The 12798-nt window shown below is 45.5% G+C and overlaps 1 protein-coding gene across 2 annotated transcripts; it reads right to left on the bottom strand.

Annotated features, from left to right (window-relative positions):
• Nucleotides 1-570: 570 nt before the first annotated feature.
• raf1a (Raf-1 proto-oncogene, serine/threonine kinase a) lies at nucleotides 571-12470 on the bottom strand. Of its 2 annotated transcripts, none has more exons than XM_030357600.1 (17): nucleotides 11999-12470; nucleotides 10527-10752; nucleotides 10243-10355; nucleotides 10051-10153; nucleotides 9790-9947; nucleotides 8987-9079; nucleotides 7674-7827; nucleotides 6198-6222; nucleotides 5940-6055; nucleotides 5319-5436; nucleotides 4974-5058; nucleotides 4561-4737; nucleotides 4408-4454; nucleotides 3946-4064; nucleotides 2920-3048; nucleotides 1937-2071; nucleotides 571-1848 (listed from the first exon to the last, which is right to left on the bottom strand). In XM_030357600.1, the coding sequence occupies exons 2-17, from the start codon at nucleotides 10725-10727 to the stop codon at nucleotides 1645-1647; spliced, it is 1977 nt and encodes a 658-aa protein (XP_030213460.1). In that variant the 5' UTR covers nucleotides 10728-10752; nucleotides 11999-12470; the 3' UTR covers nucleotides 571-1644. The 2 variants fall into 2 exon arrangements, with proteins under 2 accessions (XP_030213460.1, XP_030213461.1); XM_030357601.1 differs by lacking the exon at nucleotides 11999-12470 and adding an exon at nucleotides 6419-6538 and having other exon boundaries at nucleotides 10527-10743.
• Nucleotides 12471-12798: the final 328 nt, after the last annotated feature.

Here is a 12798-nt window from a genome sequence, read left to right as displayed (position 1 = left end):
CTTCCGGTCATGAAGCGACGGTGGGAAATTAAAACACATTAATCCTGAAAGTAGCATAATATTTTCCAAGATCCCATCTGCAGTTTAGTTTGCAGGCCAAGCTCAACAGGATATGCTCTGTGCTGTGCTAAAGGTCATAATTGACACAAGCAAAACATATCTATATATACAAATATTAATAAAACATGCCTACTGAAATTTTAAAACATTCAGCTTATCCACCACGTCGAACTTGACTTTTTTTTTTTTAAACCTTGGCGTTTTCCGGTAGGCTTGCCAACAGCAACACCAGAGGTGGGAATTCCAGAGAATACCCTGTGGTGGCGTGTCTGAGCCGGGCTCCCCAGTCAGTTAACACCGTGCTGCTACTGCTACAACATACATCTCACCCAGACACGGCTCCTCCATGTGGGAGAATACTCACCAACAGCCAGAGAACAACACAGGCAGCAGCAGCAGCAGCAGCAGCAGCAGCACCATCGAGTGGCTTATTCGACGTTATGTTTACTAGTCTGTCACAATATGGGAATCTCGCTCTCACACACTCAAAATAAACGGCATACAATTCAATTTAGCGAAGAAATTTAACTTAATTTTTATTAAAACAGCATTGAATAAACTTTGACAAGTTTAAAATAAAAAGTTTAATCTCCTACCAAAATGAAAAAGTTGATTATCCTCTCAAATATCTTGTTTTTTAAATATTTAAGACAACAGCCAAAATCTCCAGCTCATGATGATACTCAAAATGAGGTTGCTTAAAAAAAGCGTACGGCATCTATAACAGAGCCACAGGCAAAACTATGCTCAGACATCGCTTTAGCTAAAATGTGCAAATCAAAGTTTTCCTCAAGTTATGTACGCTTGCTTTAAATTGGCGTATATTCTTCCACAATCCCCATTTCAAACCCAAATATGAAAAAAAAAAAAAAAAAAAAAAAAATACAGGTAAGGGCATTTAAAAAGGGCATTTAGCGCAAATATAATTTCCCAAATCAATATCAGATTGATTAAGACACTGAATAAAAAACAGAAAAAAATACACCAAATCCCAATTGTGCAAAAAAAAATAAAAAATACATCCAACCGCTTATTTTTGTGAGCCCCACGTGAGGCGACACTGTGCGCGGTTGAGGTTCAGGCTTTAAAGGCAAGTAGGCATTCAAAAACGTCCTCTTAATCGGAAAACTGGGCCAGCAGACGCAAGCACAGCCCCCTCCCCCCCCCCCCCCACCTAAAACCACAAACAGCCCAGAGTCAGAGAGAAAACACCCGTTCCTCTCTTTTCCTTCAATGTCAAAATAGTTTCTTTCTCTAGGTAGGTTCTGCGCACACATTCTTTTTACACATTTACACTTTTCCTTCTACTGTCCCCCACCGCGGGTAAGCAAGCCTCTGGACACATAGTGATGACTTCAATTCTACCACATTTATAAGCCACACACACACACACACACACACACACACACACACACACACACACACACACACACACACACACACACACACACACACACACACACACACACACACACACACACACACACACACACACACACACACGTAACTTGTATCCTGTTGGTTTCTTTGCAGCATTATGTGGAAGAGTTGGGACGTTTTGGGACCGCTTCAGGTTTCTATATGCTACAACTCGTTGGACATGTATGAGAAAGACGAAGGGGGCATATGCAGCGGTGACAGGCGCGTCTGGAAGACCGGCAGGCGGGTGGAGGTGAGGGTGCAGACGTCGATGTCCTCGGCGTGGGACGCCCGGTGCAGAGAGGGCTCTGAGGTACTGCGGTTGATCTTAGGCAGAGCATGCTGCAGCAGTTCGATCGAGGACAAGATCTGGAGTCACAGAGCATAAACAAAGATGTACAAATCCAGAGCAGACCAGTGCAACACGTGCTCGGGTGTGGTGCGTCGTACTGCGTACCTGAGGGAACAGAGGGCGTTCCTCCTTAAGCTTCTTGATGGTGTCTGCCACCAGTCTCTTCATGGCTTTGGGACAGCTCTTGTAGAGCTTACTAAGGTCAGGGGACAGGTAGCCTCGGCCGACCATGAAGATGATCTGGGAGGGGGACAGACTGTGGTTACAGAACACACCAGGGCCTGTATGCGCGTGTTCAAGTGGAAAACGTTTGACAGAGTATTTGCTTATGTGTACTGGGCAATCATTTGGTGGATAAAGACGTGAACATTTATATTTTTTTAATTTAATGAGCCAAAAGTGCCATAGGACCGAATAAAAACGTTTCAGCAAACTTTATTTCAGCCTTTATTGTCAATGGCCTATTTAAGCCGAATAACTGATTTGAGCCAAAACGGATTCCACAGTACACTCGTTAAACTAAACGTGTCCTTAGGGGGAGTGATCCAGTTTGGTCGAGGAGTGGACGTATAACTACATAAAAAAGCACCCACCCACACACACACATACGGTTTGGTTACGGAGTCTAAATATAGGCAGGTGGCTCCAGGGTGACCGCTGCCATTGGCTGATGGGCCCAGAGCCAGCACTACAACCCCCTGTTTTAACAGCAACCCGGAGCCTGTGACCCCCCCCCCCCCCCCCCCCGACCCCCCCACTGCTCTCCATTGGGGCCTGACAGCCTGGCTCCACATGGGGAGCGGGGGCTGGGAACGCAACCCTGACACGTGTCCAAGAAGTGGGTCACCCTTCCAGTTCTGCTGTATGCTAAACAAACAAAAAAAGCCACGCCTTTTCGTCTGATGACATACCGTGCGGTTCTTAAGCAAAAAGTGAGATAGAAGACGCAAGGACGAAAAGCTGAATCTTACCAACGAGCAGGTCCCTGTACCTGGTCTTTTTTGGTTTAAAAGACAACAGCAACTGCCCCCGGTGGTTGCATATGGACGCCCCCCTCCGCCCCAGAAGGACCATGCTTCTGCCCTCACCTGGTCTCGGTCTATCAGAGCGTACGGCAGTTCTCCCGTCATGAGCTCGTACAGAACCACACCGTAGGAGTACACGTCTGACTGGAAGCTGTACGGGTTGTTGTCCTGCATCCGGATCACCTCGGGGGCCTGGGGGAGGGGGGAAGGAAGATGACCCTCCTTCAATATCATTAGGATTTCAAATTGTACCGTACTGGTTATTATTTAGTCATTTGTTCGAGGGTTCTATCCCAAGAGATGAGTAGTAAAGCTCTGCTGAGTGAGGAAGCTCGCTCAGCAGATATAAGGCTATTATAGAGGCTAGATCTGTGTCTGTCTTCAGACAGTGAGGCTGCTGCACATAAAACTGGAGGGCGGGGTGGGAAATAGATTTTTAACAGGTGGGTGGGTTCGTTGCGTCTAGGGCAGGGGTCCCCAACCTTTTCAGCATCAAGGACCGGTATGATTCTCCGAAAAGTTTCACGGACCGGATAAATGCAAACCGGATAAATGCAAACATGTTATATGCAATCTAACAACTGCATATAGACTTATGGCATGTAAAAGAGTGACAGTATTGCGAAGTGAATAAAAAAATAAAATAAAAATAAATAAATAAATGAATAAATAAATAAATAAATAAATAATCTTTCTCTGCGGACCGGTACCAAATGACCCACGGACTGGTACCGGTCCGCGGACCGGGGGTTGGGGACCGCTGGTCTATAGCGTCGTCAACGAACAGCAAGCTCCTGAGCCTCGACATTTGAATCATCAAAAGAACAAAGCATGCCAACCATCACAACGCTAGGAGTTACAGTTGACTATAGACGCAAGTCTAGGCATGCGTCATCCCTCTACAACATACAGACGTATACCGGTTGTAGGCACAAAAACCTTTGAGGGCAATATATGAAAAATACATGCATCGAATAATAAAAATGAGAAATTGGCATAGATCGTGGTACTGAATTTAATCAACTATTGGGGACCCAATTCTGACCTAACTATTTCATTTAGTGGGAATTTAAGAGTGTGTAGCGTTACCATCCACAGTATGGACCCCGATGGCTGCTCCACCTGGTGGGACCCGCTCCACCGGGCCTTCACCGTGGCCAGGCCGAAGTCCCCGATCTTCACCGTCAGACCTTCATGCAGGAAGATGTCTGGGAGGGAAGGTGTCAGGGAACCACAACCAAAGCAAGAAAACAGCAAGAGAACAAGATTCTACTAGGGCTGCACTCTCAATCTACCAAGCCAATTCAAGAGTCAACTTTTCAATACGATGTTTGGACAATTTGTGAAGAAAATGTATATGAATATATCTTGCTTTATAAAAAAAGCCAACAATGGTTGGCTTTTGATAGACTGGGAGTAAACTCAGCACTCTCTGAATACTGAAGCTTACGAATTTTAGGGTGCAGCCCCAAAATCGACTACATTTCTACGATATAAATAGCAATCATTTGATTTCCATCCACATCTATTGCACAGCAATAGGAAGGATACTGTTGGACTTCATGTCGCGGTGAATGATGTTCTTTGCATGCAGATAGCTAAGAGCAAAGGAAGGGGGGGGGTGAACAGAACATACATTATTAAAGACACATCAGCACATGTTTATCAGTGCAACATGGATGGCTGCTGTGCCGAGGGCCTCACTCCATGCCCTGTGCAGTCTGCCGGGCGATGTCTATGAGCTGGAACATCTTGTAGTTGGTCTCCTGGACGTGCAGGTGCTTGTACAGGCTGCTGCCCTCGCACCACTGCGTGACGATGGCCAGGTTGTCCTTCGTCATGTAGCCCATGAACAACAGGATGTTGACATGACGCGTCTTCCTGCAAACAGAGGGGGGTAGAGGCCGTCAAAAACAATGAGCTTTATGGTTGGAAATGAAAAGAGGATGCGTTCGAAGCGGGAAGATAAAAAGGAATGGGGGGCATGATTGCGTCTATCAGAGCAGTTCGACAACCCCACGAGAAAGCTGGTCGTAACCTGGTTACCGCTGTAGCCCGGTTTCCAAACCTCCATCTAAACACTGAAGCCCAGTTCGGTAACCCAGTGTATTCCTTACCTAAGGACGGCCACCTCATTTCTGAAGGCCTGAAACTGCTCCGGTGTTGGATCCGTCACCTTCAGGATCTTCACTGCTACGTCACCTGATGGCAGTGGAATGAACACAGGTTTAAGGAGTGTCACATAAAGTCAAGACCGTAGCCCAAGATTGATGGAGAGCTTTCACAACGGAATGCATAAATCACTTCTCCCCAGGCGTCTGTGGAGCTCTACATTTCCTGAGAACCTGGAGTGAGGGGGGTGTCTATAAAGGTAGGCCCATGAAGCCCTTTGAGAGCCTCACGCTGCTTAAGGACTCTATAAAATAGACCAGAAACATTTCCCACATAAAGATGAGTCGCACCGTGCCATTTCCCTTTGTATACCGTCCCAAAGGAGCCGGAGCCAATGCGGGACTGCAGGAAGACCTCGGAGGCCTCGATCTCCCAGTAGTAGCTCGAGTCCCGCTTGTCCCTCGGCCTCTGCAGAAAAACAGCACGCACAAGACAGACCATCCCACTGAAGTTAGATGGACAAACATCATGTACCGCCAACAAATGAAAGTCAAATCAAAGAGTGCAATATAAGGGGACTCAAACACAGAGTCCTGCCAGATTCATACATCATCATCAGACGTAATATTCTAGGGATCTAATGGACAACGTCGGTCGGGTTGATCAACCTTCTCCCCTGGCATTCAGTGCGAGTGCTCGAGTCACCAACGTAAACAATGGCAATAGGGCACTAATGGCTTTTTAAAATCAATGTGTGTCGGTCAGTACAGAGTTTGTGTACAATTATACACAATAACGTCTTCATCACAAAGACCAAAGTGCTCAACTGTTTACATTCGTGGCAGGCCCGGTCACACACACACAAGTGATTTAGACAAATAAAGATTTGTAACGGTTGTTTCAGTGAAGCCAGGAGAGATGATCGAGACGCAGCGCTGCTCATGATCAAACATGATATTCCAGGGACTCACGATGATGTTCTTCTCCTGAGTGTTGAAGGACGTGGCCCGCTCCCGCTGGGCCGGGGTCAGGGTTCTATGCTGGGCCGGAGCCCAACCAGTGGGGCTCTGACTGGGAGAGCTCTCGGCTGTGGACCACAGGTTTAAATATTTAGCATGACTGCACACTGCCGATAAGTGTCTGGTGGATTAATGCTTCTGAAAAGGCGGCTGCCAGGAAGTGACTTAGTGTTGATTACAGAGTGGTGCAATGGCCGGCCAAACACTTACCAGAATCATGATCCCGCATGGCATCCTACAGAAGGAAACAAAAAACGAAGAAGAGAAGAGACTTAGTTTCCATAAAAAGTCCATAAATCTTTTAAATCTAGTGAGACTCAAGACTCCATTGTGTCTAATGTCACCAATAGCCGTTATAAATACAGATACACGTTTGTGTTTTTTTACATGGCATGCCATTCAGACTGCACACGGACAAGCCACTTCCTAACCTTGTCTGGGCTCTCAGATGCCGCCTCAACAAAAGAGTGGGAGAATTTCACAATACCTACTCTCCTCTTCAGCCAGAATCTATGGCACCAGGAGCTGGGGGAGGCAATCAGGCAGTCTAGCTACTCCACATGAGGGGAGCCACACACAAGGGGACGGTTAAAAAAAGACAGGGAGGAAAAGGAAGAGATAAAGAAGAAAAATATTTTTTTAAAAAAAGAAGACGGGGAGGAGCAGCAATAGACAATAGCAAAATGGAGGCTTTTATGAGAGGGAGAGGGGGATTAACGAAATTCATGCGGGAAGTTAAAGTTCTGGAGAAACTTTGGAAATAATGCTAGTGGGACACATAAACATCCAGAAGATAGAGTAGAAGAAACTAAAATGCTTGTAAGGAGCTTTTGAAAGTGGGTAGAGGTTTGAAAGCACGGGAACAAGAGATAATATGAAGGACAGTATTCAGGTGGAGTTGCTTTGCAGAAACGACAGCAGACAAACGGGTTAGGAGAGGTGGGATGACGAGTTTGCCACAGGGTGGGATTCTGATCTCACACACGGGGGTGGGAGGGGGAGGATGTTCTGAGCCTGGGAAGCATGGACCTGAAGGAGGCCCCATCCACACGAAGCCGATTTCATGGCAAAACCGCAAAGGTCTTGTACGGTTCGGCCTTCCGTCCACACGAAGCCGGCGAATCCGCTGACCGAAACCGCAAACTTCTGAAACCACCCTCGGAGGTGGTTTCAAATCTATCCGGTTTCGTTTTGGTTTCGTGTGGACACCTGAAACCGACTGAAACCGCAAACCATGACGTCATCGCCCCACCCCTCGACCTCCTAGCCAATGGCTCTTAAGCCCGCGGAGTCTCAGAAATCACAACAAAAAAGATGATGGCGGACTACAAGCTTGTAATCGTTCTGCAGCATATCATGTCCCTTGTTGGGTTGCTAAGCCATTATTTATTGAGAATCTAGTTCGCCATCGTAGAAGAGCTGTTTGTTTGTGTTGTTAGTGGTTCGGGGGGCAGCCTTTATGCGCATGCTCGCCTCTTCTTCTTCTGGATTTGTGTACCAGAAGCAGCGCCCCTTATGGGCCTGGAATGTTTACTACAGCGTTTCTACAGATCTATCCGGCTTCGCTTGGCTTCGTCTTTACGGAGATACTTCGAAACCGGATAGATCGAAACCGTAACGGTTTCGCCCGTTTCGGCTTCGTGTGGACGGGGCCGGAGTCAGGTGGGGGTGGCCGTGTGTAGTTACCTCAATCATGCTGCTGTCGACGGGAAGGGTGGTGCTGACCATGTGGACGTTGGGGGTGGAGGTGGAGCGCTGCCTCTGGGACAGAGAGCCCACTGTGGGCGGGTACGGCGTGGTGTAGTTGAAGGCATGGGGCGTAGAGTAGCGATGCATAGCGCTGGCAGAAGAGAGGGGGGAAACTTTAGCAGAGATAAGGCTTACACAAGGTTGAGAAACATTTTTGTATTTGCACCACCACCCTGTTGTGTCATAGACAAGAGCATGGGAAACGGAGCAAATATTGCCACGAGCTCTCTGCCTCACTGCACTAGATTGTGTGGTTTCCTAATCAGTTTACTTTTGGGAGTAAAGTGGGATTTAAATGTAAATCGCACTCATCGTTCTTTGACAAGGAAAGTGCATTTTATGATGAATGGGGACCTGGTGTTTGTATGGTTCGATTAGACATGATATTTTATATCTCAATTGATAATTGAGATGTGAAATTATTAACAAACAAGAACTGGAGCATTTGATCGTTTTAGCAGACTTGTTGATACAATACTATTGCTTTAGATGTTTGCCAATAAACATGTAGGCCTAGAATTATGGTACAAAGCACCAACCAACTAAATCTGCATTAATTCTCCAAACAAACACATTTTTGGTCCAACTTTACTGATTCTTATTTATTAATATTGTAAGCTCTGCAGCACAATCAAACATGTTGCTGAATTTATGGACGAGGATAATAACCATTGTACCGGACCGTACTTTGTGTTCAATGTTCAGAATCCCTCAGGTGAACCACCGAATTCAATCATTGCGTACTCCTTTACGAGAGCATATCGTACACTTGGCCATAAACCACCATGTTTAGAAAGAGTATTGGAGATTGCAACCCTTGGCAACACCATGTTGATACTTTTAAGGGTACTAATTGGGCTGTCCAAGAACCGTAAGAAAGGAAAAACTCCTTGAAGTGTTTCTAAAACAACAGACTATTTACACACCTCCCTCTTTACATCACCTCTATTGACTGGTAAGACCCAATAAAGCCAAAAAAGGAATTGGAGAAAAAACACACACAACAACAAATTTAGACAGCATAAAAATACCTAAGTTGCCATGCACAGGGGCCAAAGTATCAGCCCCATTAAGTGGTTGAATTAATTTACTTACTGGATCACATGTTTAAGCTTCTGGTGTTCCTTGTACTTCCTGCTTACAACATAACCTTTGTATGCAACTAGTAGTTGAAGTAAAGTGTCTCCCCCATCCAAGAGATCTAACACAGAAGGTGATCATGGGAGCAAGGCTCTTGAAGTCTGCCTTACCTATTGGGAAAACGAGACAAGGACTCTCTCATTCGCCGAGACGTCAGTGGGGGTAAGGACGGACCACCACTTTCTCCTGGTGTTGGGAACAACCTGAAGACAAACACAACCTCAGTTACTCAAAAGCTATGAAAAATAATAGCATAACATTTAGTATCTTTGGTGGCCTGTTATAACCCTGTCCAATACTTTTTCTGATTTAATTGATTGGTATACCTGTCTGTCTACCTATCTATCCGGCTTCCTGCCCGCACCCTAATTGCTCGTGACTGGATCGTCGACAAGGCTATTGCTAAAGCTAGCGAGCTAATCATATGTTTTTCACAAAGCTTTTTGATGAGTTACTTTCAAACACTTGTTTAATCCGGCTGGTTTCTCCAAATTGCATACCCTAGCTTTAATTTGCAGATGGAAAGGAATAATTTCAGGACATATCACAGACAGAGGCTAGTTTCCACTCCTAAAGGTTGCTTGCAAAACACAGCCTTGAGTATTCCATTCTCAGTGCAAGAATGCAAAGCGGTACACGTAATCCGGAAGTGAATAAAGCAAAATACCAAGGTTATCAGACCATTACCGCCTATTTAAACCGTTTACTGGTGATAAAAGTAATTGGGATAGACATTAGAAACTAGGCACGCAGAATACTGTAAATGCTAATAATACTCATGGTCAAGTCCCAAATGCGTCTTTCACTCACTATTTTACAGATTAAGGTATACTCCAATAGGATGAAACCAAACCAAATGTATTGATAATGTGTGCATCTAATGACTAAACAGGTGCATTAACATCACACTTACAGGAGTTGTCTGATATTGCTCCAGTCCACACACATTGTAGGAACTTTGGTGCTACAATGCTCATGGAATTTGTAGCCACACGTTTGGCAACGGAAACCATTCAAAAGAAACTTCTGGCAAATGTCACAGAAGGCCAACTTGAGAAATGTTTTTCTAACCTAGAAATGGAAGAAAACATATTGTGAAAGATATCTTAAGCGTACCGTTATATGTACAATTATTAAGAGTTTATTGATGCGTTTGTTTTCAGGAGGCACTCACAAAATTGTGCGTGGTGAGAGGAACGTGATCCAAAACTTCCACCAGCAGCTCTTCCCCGATCAGCGATGTGGAGTCGGTATTCCAATCCATCCGGAATTTTTTACTTGAAAATGAGAAAAACAATTCATGGTCAACATGGGAAGGCCACCACTCTAATAAAAGCAAAATGCATTGTGCCTTTGCGGGCCTCACTTCCTCTGGCCCGGGTGCAGTCTGAAGACGGCACAGCACTCCGGCTGCAACCCGCGCACCTTCAGAGCCTTGATGAGGCAGCTGTGCAGGGTTAGACCTGGTCGCACGTTTACCTGAGAGAAACACAAACACACACTTAGTCAGCACCATGGTGACAAGCGCGGTATAGCGCACGGCGCCGTTTCAAATCACGTTGTGCGCAATCAAGACAGCCTTAATAATACCCTGGCCCGGGGTCTTTAGCGCGGCTAGCTAGGGCGCCAAGCCAAGGCCCGACCTCTCACCACGGTGCGCTGCTGGTTGGGGAGGTACACGCGGATTGTGCTGCTGGCCTTTGAGTCAGGCATCTTGCCGTCGTCTGAGGAGCGGCGCTGGTAGGGGAAGCCTTGGACCATGGTGGGGGAATGGCAGGGGCCCTCGAACACAGAGTCCTTCATTCCAAAGCCGTTGCTCAGGGTCTTCCACGCGCACTGAAGGTGCTCCATTAGCGAGAAGAGTGCTCTTAATAGTCTGAAACACACACACACACACACAAAATCACCTCCTCAGTATTAGTATAAAAAAAAAAGTCATTTTGGAACAATGTTGACGTTCTTGTTAGTTAAGTAATACATAAATGATAAGCATTTGTAATGTTTGTTTATATCTCTAGTCTGTGTTCTACTCCTGATCACAGAGGTCAGCCGGGATATATTTGCAGCAGGGTTTCAACAAACCCTTTGACACAGGCAACCAATGAAGATTTTTACATGACTCATCATAGTATCACTGGCTATGACTATTGCACACGGCAGTTCAACGTTAAATAGGATAGCTACTAGGGCAAACTCTGAATAAAGCACATCTTTATTTAAAATAAACAGTGAGAGGTGAACAGCCACTTATATTTTACAATTCAACAGTTGTCCCAAACATTACAAACTTAATATCAGCCCACTGTTGCCAACATAAATACAGTCTAAATAGGCTCCGGTGTGTTGTGCTGTCTCTCCGCCTGCCCATTTCGCATAGCTTTGCATTCTCAATATGCATTATGCACAACAATCCGTTCCCCTACTCAAGGGCTCATTTACTGCCATAAACTACCACATAAGTCCTGTAGCCTACTTATTCTATCTGCTCACATTAGCTCGCAGTCGATGGGGTTGTTCGTTTGCTGTTAACATCACAGAACAAAAAAAATGAAGAGAAGGCAAAAAATTGTATAGGCCAGCCAGTGATTTCGTTCCTTGTTGCTCTCGTCCTTGATATTCTTAACTACTCGGTTAACAAAAACGAGAGGGGCGTCCACGGCCCTTCAAGACCGCTGTAACAATCTTGTTTATGGTCTTCAAAGTCATAAATGTATGTGAGATCAATGTCAGCCAGTCAGCTAGGCATATTGTAAAATACTCGCACCTTTGACAATAGAACAAGCAGGTCCACGGATACTCACTTTTAGCAACGAGCATGGCGGAAAAACATGCATGAGAAGTACTTACGTAACAACTCATGTAATTATTTGACGATCAAAACGAGGCGGTTGTTAAAATGCACAATACGTGGAATGGTCTGTAGGCCCCTGCAGCGAACTTCACAATCATCCATTTCTACTCCGTTTAGCATCGATTTAAGGAAACGGGAGGACATTAATAATCAAATTCGACCAAGAGTAACTCGTTAGAAGTGGATGGCTTTTAACATTTGTGTGCGTTACAGAGACCCCGAAACCCGTATAAAAGCTGTAAATAGGCTGCGGGCCTGTGATCCTACTCACCAGAACGAGTTAGAAAGTTGCGCTCCGCCATAACTTCAGGAAAAAGTGGCGTCGATGACATCATCATATTCGCAGAGCTCTGAAGAGGGCAGATCGTCGACGGCGGATCAATGTTTCGACGTTAACCGCGTCAAACCGACCCGGGTCCGATCAACGCCTACCGACGCAAACTTTAAAGTTGATCACTACTATCCATTACATGCATATTAGTTAAATCCTCCATCCGCAAAATATTGTGTCCAATCCCGAGCGAGTCTCAAAAAATGACGTGTATCAACACCATCCGTTGTAACATTTTATTTCAATATCGTGAAACGTTGTTAAGGGATCAGCCCTCGACGTTCACTGAGAGTATAGTTATCCGATTCATAATTAAATACGAAATATTAAAAAGGGTGAAGGGTTTAAGTTAGGGGGTCCTGCGCCTGTCTGACGCCAGTGATTGAAACTGGACCTCGCAGTCATAACAGGACCGACAAGCAGCCATTCTCCACTGCGCATCGAGCACCCAGCTCTGGGGCCCACCCACTTCCACGGAGATCATGATTCTCGGTATAATGGCGAAATCGTCTGAACAGTTGGAAAAGTGATTTTAACTCCTGTGGTTTGTTGTCTTGATTTAACGATTAAAAAGGTGTAGGTGTAAGGGCAATGTGTATGGTTACTTTGCATACGCTGAGCGCTGGTACACCACGCCTTGATTCGTTTGTGACGTAGGGCGCATCAGCGTTGATTAAAAACTTTGATTATGAGTAATGCAGATCATACAATCATACATCTATACAGGTAGTAGTTATTAT

Source organism: Gadus morhua, chromosome 1, assembly GCF_902167405.1.
Source record: "Gadus morhua chromosome 1, gadMor3.0, whole genome shotgun sequence".
Classification (NCBI taxonomy): domain Eukaryota; kingdom Metazoa; phylum Chordata; class Actinopteri; order Gadiformes; family Gadidae; genus Gadus; species Gadus morhua.
The sequence above is the reverse complement of the archived record's forward strand: the minus strand, read 5'-3'. Positions and strand labels throughout refer to the sequence as shown.

Bases quoted from the DNA above. Each gene is read 5' to 3' on its own strand.
- raf1a (XM_030357601.1), bottom strand. From the start codon at position 10,727: ATGGAGCACCTTCAGTGCGCGTGGAAGACCCTGAGCAACGGCTTTGGA. The intron at 4,455-4,560 runs GTGAGGCCCTCG...CTTTGCTCTTAG, and splicing joins CAGACTGCACAGGGCATGGA to CTATCTGCATGCAAAGAACA. The intron at 2,072-2,919 runs GTGAGGGCAGAA...TCCCCCTCCCAG, and splicing joins CTCTGATAGACCGAGACCAG to ATCATCTTCATGGTCGGCCG.